A 12,792-nucleotide genomic window follows, 5' to 3' on the forward strand; every position below is an offset into this window, starting at 1 on the left:
GTTGATATTAACACTGAGTTTAAAGGGGAACATGCCCAGAGCCCACCATCTGTAGTGCCGTTTCCACATACAACCAGGCATCTGCATCCCTTCCCAGTGCTGCTGAGGTCATTGTCATGGGAAAATCACTAAATAGACATTAGGAGTATCTGTAGTTTAGTTCCTATTCCAAAGCAAACTCATTCTGATTTCAATCAAATAAAGTATTAAATCTGTGAGTATCTCATGTACCAAATGAGGGTATTTTCCTGGTCTTTCCTACCTCATAGATTGGTGAAAATAAGAAAATAATAATAATTTTCTCTGAGATGAGAAACATCAATATTTGAATCTCCGTAATGTCTCTTTCCTCTTCCTCAGTGATAAAAATAAAGCCAAAGGACAGACAGACACACACACACGCATACACACACGTACACACACACGAACACACACACCATCAACACCATTTCTTGATGCATTTTTATTTATTTTGTAAATTTTATTGCATGCCCTGGCAAACATGGGTGTGCCTCTGGCTCACCAAAATCCCATTACACAAAATACCAAAAGACAAGCAACAGAAGCTTAAAAAAAAAAGTATCACATCTATAAGAAAGAAACTTTCAAAAACATTAATAAAGCATATAAAACATTTGACATTTAATTTTTGTACAATTATAAAAATAATAAAAAAACACAACCTTTAACATTTAACATCCCACATACTGTACTTTAGGAGAATGTCAGGAAAACAAGAGGTCAGTGGAATTAATGAAGAAAGTTCTATTCTCCTTTTCTGTTTCTAATCACCTCCAAACAAAAACCTTTCTACTCCCCAGCTAACTGCGTTGAGCTGAGGCCACCAGAACTCCATTAAGCCCACTCCCACTTGTCTGTCCCTAATACTCTTTCACCCCTTATCCTAGCTACTCATACACTCAAAGAGCGCGAGTTGCCACCAGGACATGAGGCCAGTAATTGTGCTTAGCCTTGGCTAGTGCCAAACACATGATACAGTACAGGGATTTCTGAGTCCTTAGTGCTACCTGAATAGTGCTGAAATAGCTCAGAAGAAGTCCTAGGCTTGTTCAAACACTCAGGACAGTAGAGGAAGCTATTTCCCTCCTCGCGTTGCCAATGCACAGCTTTTATTCTTCCCCTTAATAGGTTTTCAAATCCACATATTTATTCCACAAAGTAACAGGCCCACAACCACTTAAGCACAATAAAACTTTGAAATCAAGGACTCACTCTCTTTTAACGTACAAAATAAAAATAATAATAAAAAACAACTTTCCCATCCCCCTATCTTACAGTTATGGCATTTATTTTCTTATTTGACATTGTCATCTTACTAAGTGGTGTTTCCATGAAAATATAAAAACAATAATAATAATAATAAAAAAAATTTTGAACTGTGGTTCTGGAAAACCCACTATCCCAAGAAGAAAACAAAAACTGAAACACAAAGTAGGCAATATCACACACAAAACATATATACACTTTTCAGGTGAAACTCACACATCATATTTTTGAGCCCGGTTAGCCCTTTTGCACTTTAAAACAGAAATGGAAGCTTATGTGCAATCAAAGCCCTTTACTAGAATGCACAGAAGGATTTTAGAGCTCATTAGCATATGTACAAAATATTTGTTTTAGAGTTTGGAAAAAAAAAGTATCTTTCTGAAAGATCTACAGGAGTATCGTCATTTACAGGTTTTCTCAAAGTCTGAAGACGATTCTATGTTTAAGTGGTTCAAGCAACGCCTCCCTTGGAAGGCTGATCCCCTCATCTGTGGGGACATTTTTATGTCTACGACAGTCCAGAAGAGAGATGGACGGGAAATTAGATTCTCACAGTTATTTTCCAACAAACTCAAACTCTTATTGATCAAAAATGAAAAGTTATATAGTGATGCAACTGATGCCACAGGAAAGCTGATCTCATAATCTTATATTTTCCAAATCACTACTGTTTTCATCCTTGGAGAGAGAAAGATAAACAAGCTTCTACTTGCAGAGTTTTACATCATTGGAGGATTTCCAAAAGAAACTTTTACCAAATAATATTATCTGTGTTTCAAAAGGTCTTCTAAGAATTTCAGTTCACAGCTCACTGACTGCTTACCGTTTAGAGGAGATTCAGTATTTCTGTATGATTCCTGTTTTTCTGGATATTCTTAATAAACCTTATGACTGCAGTGTAAGAACTAGATAGAGGGCATTCATTCTAATCAAATCAAACTTAATTTGAACAGTGGTAGCAAATGTCTAATTGACTTAGTCAACCCAGTACTGAAACTTAGTTTTCAGGCTTCTGTAATGGCCACAAATGTTTTCCCAATAAATATTAAGAGATAAGGCATCTGGTATTAAATGTAAGTGGATTGCTGATATACCCAGATACATATACCAGATGTGTTTGACCCGGTTGCCACACACCTTTTAAGAATTATTAGGCATTATCTGCATTCCCCATTCCCAACCAAAAGCAAGAGAGGCTATTTCCCTTCTTCCAGTGCCACACTCCTGTGACAGTGTGAACGTGGATTTTTTTTCTTGTGATTGGACTAAAAATAACCGCAAAGTGAACGAGCGTCACTAACAGCAGTGCCAGTAACATGAAGTACGCCAACATACAGAACTGTGGATATATGTATACAGTCTCTCCCATATGATAAGCAATGGTAAATACAACTGGATGCATCCAAAGGTTTGATGTGCCAACTGTTTAATATCAAAATAAGTGAAGGGACATTTTTGTCACTCACATGTGCCGTCAAGCTCCAGATACCTATTACCATACATGATACCCCTTGAAATAAAGGGTATAGATAAACCATCCAAATAAGTAAATTAAAAAAAAATAATAAGTTGATAAGTGCAACTCAATTTCCTTTCCTTTAAATTACATTTAAACAAAACTCAATGTCCCCCACCCAAAAATACATACTGTATATTTATATATTTATATATATAGTCTTAGACTATAAGGGTGAAAATGCTTTATAAAAGTCAATGAGAAATCTTTGCAGCTTAAGGAGACACCCACTGCTCTTTTGCTCACTTCCACCTAGCCATGGTAACTTCAGTTCTGCAAGCAATAGATTTGGAGGCTTAAAGCCAGAATCAGAATCAGATGCCAGGTTGGACATTAAATCAAAGGTAGCCTCTTACTTCTTCTTCCCTTAAGAAACCAGACTGAGAAGAGGAAGAAGACCTAGGGAGAACGCTCTGAAGGTCAAGCACTAGTGCTTTGTAGGGAGGCAGACAGGTGGGGACAGGATGGTAAGAGTTCACACGGTGGTGCTCACTCCCCCTCTTCCTTGATGCGCTGTTGCTTGTTGCGACGAGCATCCATGTCAAAGTTGAAGTCATTCCACTCATCGCGGGGCGGGAAGGAGATGGTCTGGCGCAGGGTGAAGCGCACAGCGTCAATAACGCGCTCGCCGCGGGTCTCACTGGAGCCCACGCTGACTGTGGAGGCACCACTTGGGGTCCTCAGGAGGTGGGGAGGGGAGGAGAAGTCGTGGAGCTGTCGGTGGTCCAGGATGCCCTTCCAGATGGCATGTCTGAATTGCTCAGGGATTTTTAGACTTGCCAAATCCTGTGCAATAAGAAAGGGGAGCAAACAGATTTAGGACAAAGGGACAGACTGACGATTTAGTCCACATCATTTTATCATTCCCCAGTGTTCTGATTTAACTGTCCTGAATTGATTGATCTCCAAATTGGAAAATAAAATTAATTCTCTGATAACCCTTGCCATTATATGTAAGCAAAAGGCACAGCCTTGAGGTGCCATTTCTGCTTGTGGATAACACCCCACTTGCTCTCTAATGGTCTGTTTTTTCACTAGTAAAGTAGGGATAGTTAGATCAGAGGGCAAAAGTCCTAAACCAAAAACATGAGATAGAGGTACCTTCCAACTCTTAAATCTACCTGGCTCTAGTCACTAGAAGAAAGATATCAGTGGAACATCACCACTGCTCAAATGAGTAGATGAGGAAAAAAAAAGTTTATTAATAGGTAATGAACACTCTCTGTATACCAGGCACTGAACTAATTATTTTATATACATGATCTCATTTAATACTCAGATTAGTGGTAGATACTATTGCACCCGCTTTATAGATTGAAAAGCTGAAGTTCAGAGAGGTTGACAAGTCTAAAGTTACACAACTAAGTAAATGAAATGGGGACTCAGGACAGCCTCTGAGCCTAAACTGCCCTAATGGCCAGAAGGTCTCTTGGTGTTTGGATAAACCAGGGTATCCAAATGCAAAGTATGTGTCCATCCTCTATTAATGGGGGTAGAAGGCATTACAAATATGCCCGAGCTTAACTATCTGTGGAGACATCTCTTACATTTTTATCTGCATTATCTCTTCATTAGCTTGTTTCAGTGATGGCTCACATTTTTTTTTTTGTTTTGTTTTTTGTTTTTTTGTTTTTTTTGGAGCAGCATGGTGGGTAGAAAGAACACTGTGTTTGGAGTAAGAAGACCTTGACAGAGGTTCTTATTCTGTCACTGAATGACTCTAGACCTTCATCAAGTCACTTTTTCCCTACTGGCCTTAGTTTCTTCATTGATAAAATGGGATCAAATTCCTTTTTACATCAGCACGCATTGTGGGCTCTTGTGTGAATATGGATGTGAAAGTACTAGACCAATTATAAATGACACTATCTAAATCTTAACCATTGGCATTATTACCATATTAAATTATTATTAACCCAGTCCGGCATCTTAGAAGGGATATGAAAACTGCCAAATGTAACCATATCGTTTTTTCAGGAAGGGATGCCAAATGACTCAGACAGGTATTGAGAGACAAGCTGCAAAAGAAGTTTCTATTTCCAGTAATGAGATGGAAGAAGCTGAGGTGAGGATGCAGAAATGAGATAGCTTCCCAATTACTTCCCAGTTTGGACGTTTGCAGTATGGGCACTCCGATTTCCCATTCTGGCAGAAGAATACACCATAAAGAAGACAACCCACATGGAGATGAGTAAGTGTAACTCTTTATGCTTCTGGAGCTCTCAATAAGTCTCTAACACTGTAAACTGGCCTCCCTCAATCTCCATGATTCTCTGGATAGATTTTAACTTATGATAGATGAGGAAATTGTTGTCCAGAGACCGGCACAAGACCTAGCCAACACCAACAGAGATGGACTTCTGGAGAACATCTGCAGATCCTAATAGCCAAGGGGGTACCTTGACACACTCCCCAGTGGGGACAGGGAGCAAGTGGATGGCATAACTTTAAAAAAAAATAGGGAAGGGACCGATTCTCTGTTCTATCATATAGGACTATCAAAGACAGGGCAACTCTCTTCTCCTCAATGGATGGACATCATTGTAAAGTTACCCAAAACCTGTCGAAACTTACTACTAAAGCATTCTCTATAGTTTTCACTTATAATTTATTCCATCAGGGAGCAGCAGCCAGGGTGATGTGTGGGGAGGAGAGGGGTGGGCACAGAGGCAGTGCAGTATGTACTTGTCATCACAAGGGCTGGGGCATTCTCATGCTGCAGGGGCATCTCTAGCATCGGTGCTCAAGGAGGGGAAAGAAGAGATCTCAACTACACAAACAGCAGCAGAGGCAGAGAATATTTCTTCCACTAGTCCAAAAGGCCCTCTGGAAGCTGGAAGAGAGGATAGTAAACCCCAAAGAGAGCAGCATGAAGAGAAGCCTGGAAGGAAAATCAGATTGCCATAAGCCAGAACAATACAAGCTCCCAAGAATACAAGCCATTCATGAAGTGGTATAGGAAGCGCGCGCGCGCACACACACACACACACACACACACACACACACACAGTCCCCTTCCATCCAGCTTGCTGCAAAAGACAAAGAATATCAAAGCCAGAGGGAGTGATTTTGAACCCAGTTTGATAAACTGAGGCTCAGAGAGGCAAAGTGATAACCCAAAGTCTCATTATTACTAAAAAGCATGGATGGGACTTGAACCATGACCAGTGAATTTTCTCAATGGTCAAGGATGGCTTGGCCCTATTCTAATATAATTGAAAATGAGGGAACATATGGTTCTAATTGAGAGGAATGGCTGAATCCTCCTTAAGGTCCTACTTTAAGGAAAGGCAGAAGAAGCCAGTTAACAGAGTTAAAGACCAGAAGCTTCCACCTTAGGACTCTATTCCTAGTTCTGCCATCAACTCATCATGCAAATGATTATAATGTTGTCTCTCCATGATTTAAAGTGAGGATAATATCACCTGATTCCTGATAGCTTCCCTGGGGTCTCATACTGATTAATGAGCACATCTAAAAAATTCTCTAAATTCTTTCGAGATTATAAATATCTTGGAGGTGGGAATTGGGTTTCCTCTTTCCCACTGAATACACTATGTGTGCTATAGAGAATTACTGGCTGATCTGACAAGCAGAGGAAGACTGATCACCAAACTTCTCACGTATGTAGGCTCAGGCCTGGGAATCTTTCTAATATGGTAATGGTTTCCACCAAATTTGGGGACTGAGGGTATGATAACAAATTTTAAAACCAGGGGGAACTGAACTACAAGGTGGATGTCACCAGGGGGAGGGAATGAAGAAATAAAACTCAAGAGAAAAGTCTAACAGTTACTTACATCCATGGAGTAATGCTCAATCTGATAGATGGTGGTCAGCCCCTGGGTCGTGAAATAGTCCAGACATGATGAACAGCCCAACCTCGCTAAGAAACTGCAGAGGGAGGAGGGAAGAGGAAGGAGGAAACAGAAACAGAAAGTTCACCCCAACTGCATTGGCGAGATAAAGGAAAACCCAACATTATCGCCCTCGGATGCCCTACAGGAAAGACTAGGGGCAGGTGAAACATACGGAGGCCTTGGATTTGAGGTTTGGGAATGGTTAGTGACTTGAACTTTAGGTCTATAGAAATTAAAATCAACTCTGAAGATTCCTGCAGAGCAGTGATTTTCAAAAGGTGATTGATGGAATTCTCAGGGGTTCTACATAGATAAGTGCCTTATGAGCCATTGCAGGGGGGTGAAAGGAAGGAGCCCAGTGGTCAGGTTCCCAGCGCTCTTGCCTCCTGCCTCTTCACGTCCAAAAGAGCACCTCTACTCGAATTGCTTTGTCTCTGGGGTTTCTGAGAATGGTTCACGCGGCTAAGAAAAAAATGGAGGCTACTCTACTAGGAATGCTTTCTGATTTATGTCCTACTCAGAATACAGACCCCTCCTTTCTGGCGCTGGTCTCAGATTGGTGATGCCACCATCACAGAGCCACAGGTGGGGTGGCACAAGCCACACGCCTTGCCGTCTCTCTGACACTGTTTAGGACTGCCGCATCAGTCACATGGGGATCAGTACCCATTTTTCCAACAGCCAAACGAAAGGGTCATTCTGCACGTGAAGCAGGGGCAGATGATGTGCACTAGGCGTGGATGTGGCACCCACTCTCACTTCTGTGGGAAGAGATCTTTCAGGCTTCACACATTTCCCTCTTCTGGCTGTCTGAACCCCCTTGCCTAAGGTGTGCCTGCTTTGTGTATGGCAGTGTAACAGCGGCCATTGGCTTCTTGAAAGTCCCTGTCGTCTCTGTAACCATTAAAACTTCTTTACGGACATCCCACTCCGACATAATGAGGCCATGGTGGCTGAGAGCTAGGAGTCCTGGAGAACGGGAAAGGGAGCGAGATAGCAAGTTTACGGCCCTTCTTGGGTCCCCAGCCCTGAGCACCAGTTTGAAGGCCACAACTGACCATGTGAAACTGTGAGGGAGGAGGAAGAGGGTAAGTGAAGATGAGGGGAAACAGGCATGAAAAATGATTTGCCTATAAACTCACATTTTCACTTTGTCCCCTATGGATTATAGTGCTTTTCCTCGATTAAACACTGCTGACCACTCCACAGATCAGAGATAACAGTGCTGAACACCCATCGTAGGAAGGGCTGCTTTCTTTTTTTCCCAACTGCGTACTGAACTCTGAGAGCATCCGCCCTCCACCACCCCGAGTTGCTGAGGACAGGCCCCCGGGGGCACATGCCGTGGACTCACCTGACAAGGCTGCAATCTGTGGGGTACGGAGGTGGGGGAGTGCAGTGGGAGGTGGATGGCATGGAGAGTGGGGGAGGGAGGGCCTGGGTGGGGCTGAGTCCATTCATGTCTCCAGCCATTGGCATGTGGGTGCCCATCATAGGAACTGAACAGAAGCAGGAGGAACAGAGAGGGTTACTGCCGTCATCAGTACCAGCTTCCCAGGGGTCCATCTTGTCTGGTTTAATGTTACCAAGGGCCTAATCCACCAGCCTTCCTTTTCAGTCTTCTCTCTCACTGCACCCCTTAAGCACCCTATGTCTCATCCAACAGAAGACAACGTTCACCAAACTCCAAAATAATTACACATTTCTCAAACCCTGCATGTGCTCCTAGGACAATCTCCCCCCACTTCTTTCTAATGCTCTGTTCAACTGCACACTACTCCTGAGGTTAATATATTCCTCTTTGCATTTGCCTTCATGGCTTATATTTCTGTCTCCCTTGTTAGGCTAACTTCTTAGGCCTGGCACAGATCACGTGCTCAGTAAACTGAGGTGAGGTGAACAAGTAAACAGATCTGTGAATGAGAATGACCTCTGGAATAACTGTTTGGGAACAGAAGGATTTATTGCAATATTTGGGAACCATAGGCCTATTAAGCAAGAATGAAATGAAAGGTTCCAGCTCTTTCTTATGGTCCATTTCTGGATTGTATTCAGGGACACCAGCAACACTGATTGGTTTTTTACTACACTACAAACTGGAAACATCTACCTATAGAGAAGAAGCGCTTAATACAGATCATATCTATGAAACAAATTTTGTCTTCAGGTCAAAAAAAAACCAGAGGAACATTGCTACTAAAAGATTAATGCGATTTGCTTTTATTTTCGTGAATAGCAATATGCTCCCAAAGGAAAGGCCTCTGTCACCAACTAGCCCCCTAAAGAGCACAGGCTTATTTTATCTTATCACTTTCCCTTCTGACTTTGCCGGTGCTATCAAAGAAAATTGTGAAGTATAAAGAAAAAGTAGGCAAACCGTAAATTACACAAATGTGAAGGAACAAATGGACTCTAAGATGTCACAAGAGAGGAAATAAAGTAAAAAAAAAAAATGACACTTTTTCCTTTTGCTGTCAGAGTAGCAGACCTGTCAGGGGGTGAGGTTTGGAGCCTTAGGATGAATTTATCACTAGTGAGACAGCAGTTTGGCTCTAAAGTCTTTGTTAGCAAACCAAGCAACCTTACCACATACACCTGTGTCTCATGTAAATCTGAATCTTTGCCATCGGACCACAGAGAGTCACAACCCTAGCTTCCCTTAACTTTAAGAAAACAAAACCAAAACAAAACCTCTAATCTCTTCAAGGTAATACTGAAATGCAGGTTTAAAGGCTTGATCAGAATAATGAAGGATTTCAAAGGACAAGATTGAAGCATTATTTTATGAGGGGCATTGTAGGATACATGTATAGTGTTTAGACTTCTGTGTCCTTATAATACATCCTTCTGCATTTCTAGCATCCGTTTGATTTTCTCTAGTTTGGATATGCACTTTGCTAGATTTAGTTCTAGTGGATAATTCTATTTACAGCAAAGCTATATAGCAATCACCATTCATTTGGAGGCCCAATTTTCACATTGCCTCTCACAGTTATACTTAGTCGATGTGAGTAATCTGTGCGTGAATAAGTAAAAGGGAGACTCCTTTCTCTATGTCAGTTCCTTAATGACTGTATATAGGATGGCGTAGACAAGATGAGAAGGCTAAGATCACAGGGACACACAATCATAAGATGTTAAAAGTGAAGAGTGATACTTTTATGAGTGGAAACGGAGCATTAGAGCAGAGAGGTTACTTGTCCATAGTTGCATGGCTAGTCCTGCCATAGCATCCAGAGGACAACCTATTTCTCTAGACTTTAAGTCTACCACACCATGCTACTTCCCACATGTTGGATATATTTCCTTTTCACTATCTCAAAGGATATAGGAGGTGGGTCCCCCAACCAGGTTGATGGGAAGTGCATGGTTGTTTTCACAGAGATCCTTTTCTCTACTGAAGGAACAGCCTCCTCTATCTCTACCAATGTGCTTTGCCATGAACCATACACTTCGAAAGCGACGAAAAGCTCACCATGAGGAACTCAAGCCATTAGGCTGTGATCTGTCTGTCCCACTGTGCCTTTCCTCAGCTTAAAAAGCAAGCCTCTCCCCGCACCCCAGAGTGGAATCCTCCCCTACACTAGCCCTGTGGACCCATAAGGCGCAGCTAAACGGAGATGCTCTTACTGTTGGCTCCCATGCCATCAGGAATGGTGGTAGGAGTGAGGGCGTTGCGCTGCTGAGGGTTGATAAGCTGGCTCACAGAAGGCAGCTTGTTCATGCTGTTCATTTTGTTGAGAGGTGGAGAGCTGTTACCATATGAAGACTGAGTCTGCATCGAGGTCCTGGGAACATAAACATGGCAATGATGGTGAGCGGGTCATACTGAACAGGGCGGACTTGTCAGATCCCACAGGTCTCAGATCGAAACGTGGCCTTGAACTACAATTTGTAAAAATATTCCTCCAGGACCTATGACAAGAAATTATTTGTTTCTGTCTGAGAATTTTTTTTTTGTAAACTAGGGAGGGATTGCAAGGCTATCATCAAGTCATATTTCTCCTGAATTTAGAGTATGAAGTTGTATATCTTCCTAAAGAATCTCTTTTGTGAGAGGGGAAACAATTGCATCTTCTTTTTGCCTCTATTATTTTTTTTCTCCATCTCTTTCCCCTCTCTGGCCCTTCAACTCAAACAAGTTTGAAAATCAATAAGGGAAAAGAAGTCAGTGAAGACCCAAAGGCTTAAGAAAGACATGGAGATGCCAATTTCAAATTGCAGCTGAGGCCTGTTGTGTGTAGCTTCCTAGGCCAGTTGGGATATACAGAAAATGACTACGAGCACCATCAAATCGGGAATTTGGCAGCTCAGCCTGCTGTCATGCAGAGGCCACAACATGGAAACGTGCTTCCTCTGCTTAGGTGTTCGAGGGCCTTTGAGAAAACCCATGGGGATGCCAGCTGCCTTTCTACACAGGAGAAGCCCGGAGCCCAAACAAGTCTTCTGTTGATTTTTGACAAGTCTCCTGGGAGACAAAGACCAACAAAAAAATTCCACTTAGCATAACTTCAATTTGGAAATTTACTCGGATTGGCTTGTCATTCTATGCATCATATCACATATGATATTCCCTACCAACTGTCACGTCTCACTCTCTGATTACAGAACTAGTGATATCTATGATCATCGGAGCAGGATATAGCATCAGAAAAACAAAGTTTAAGACTTCCTCTAGCATATACTAGAATCTATAGTTCTCCGTGTTGGCCACTAAATATCTTTGCTTTTGTTTTATCACAAAAAAACTCTATAAATACATACACACTTGTTCAAATTGGATGTTAGAGGTAGAAAAATAGTAAGAAACAGTCCCATCTGTGAGGAGCTCATACAGTAGTGGATACATGGGGATAACAATCCAACCTACCTTATAAGGCTGTGGTGGGAACTGGAAAAGATAAGATGAGGAAGAACTTTATGGGCTATATGCCATTTACAGTGAGTAATTATGACCACAGAACAAAGATTGGAACTATGGTGGGAAAACTCCCCTTTTACAATTTCCAGACAAAGTGCGTTATTTTTTCCTATTTGTCTCCTTCCTGCAGTCATATTTATTATAGTAGATAAGAGAGTGAAAAAACAGTTTCTCTAACATTTTATTTTGTATATATGTGTATATAAAACACTCTATGTTTTATATATATATATATATACACATATATAAAACTCTATATTATATAAATTATATATATGTATTATATACAGAGAGAAACCTTGTGTTTGTATGTGTGTGCATGTATATATATATATTTGTATGTGTGTGCATGTGTATATATATATATATATATATATATATGTATGTATGTATTTGCATAAATAAGTATGGCAATTGGTGTACAATTAACAATTCAACTGTGTTCTATAATTACTGACTTTAAGGTAGGAGGGCATCGCTTTTGCTGTTTAGATCTTTTCAAGAACTCACAATTATAGGTCCATGTTGTATAAACAGGTGTTTACGTAATAAACCCTCCCAATTGCAAGACACTTCAGGTTACTAAGCTCTCCTTTATCCATTTTCTGAATGATTTCCACATCCCTCTGGAGGAGAACATGGTCTGGCAGGGCAGGGATGGGCAGAAATTATTATGCCTATTTTACATATGTGTAAATATAAGGTCTTAAGAATAAATGGGCACGAGTCACACATTACTAAATGATGAGTTGAGGGTCTCCTGGTTCCTAGCCCAGGAGTTTCTTTCTTTTATTCTGTGATAACTTTCCAGAAACAAGACAGTATTATGCATTAGGTCACAGAATCAGGAAATGGGTTAAGTGGTAAGAGAAGTGGGAGAGACTGAGATATGGTAGGAGGCAAGGGATCTAGCAGTCAGTCCCCCCAACTATCATCAATCCAACTATCATCTATCCCCGTGTTGAAGCCTAGTGTTAAGAGTTAGCACGTTGGATATACTTAGGAACACTTGTAAATCCATATCAAAGTGCAGAGAAGCACAGGGAAAAGTGGCCAAGAGATGCTTTGCCAGGTGCTTTTTCCATTTTTTCCCACTCTAGGCGGAAAAATTCCCCCTGTTCAGACTCCAGGGGCAGGTTGATCTTCTGCAGCCTAAAGATACCTCTCTCTTTCTCTTCCATTTTCCCAAATCAGTCAAATGCAAAGCA

At 41.3% G+C, this 12,792-nt stretch overlaps 1 protein-coding gene across 2 annotated transcripts in view; it reads right to left on the reverse strand.

Annotated features, from left to right (window-relative positions):
• Positions 1-3,261: 3,261 nt before the first annotated feature.
• TP63 (tumor protein p63) overlaps positions 3,262-12,792 on the reverse strand; it is a 224,483-nt gene continuing 214,952 nt past the window's right edge. For both annotated transcript variants that reach the window (XM_042955040.1, XM_042955041.1), the window contains exons 10-13: positions 10,294-10,451; positions 8,018-8,162; positions 6,604-6,697; positions 3,262-3,589 (exon numbers count right to left, since the gene is read on the reverse strand). In XM_042955040.1, coding sequence (XP_042810974.1) covers positions 3,293-3,589; positions 6,604-6,697; positions 8,018-8,162; positions 10,294-10,451 — 694 coding nt within the window. In that variant the 3' untranslated portion in view covers positions 3,262-3,292. The remainder of the gene's footprint in view (positions 3,590-6,603; positions 6,698-8,017; positions 8,163-10,293; positions 10,452-12,792) is intronic.

The sequence above is a fragment of the Panthera leo genome, chromosome C2 (assembly GCF_018350215.1).
Source record: "Panthera leo isolate Ple1 chromosome C2, P.leo_Ple1_pat1.1, whole genome shotgun sequence".
In the NCBI taxonomy this organism is placed as follows: Eukaryota; Metazoa; Chordata; class Mammalia; order Carnivora; family Felidae; genus Panthera; species Panthera leo.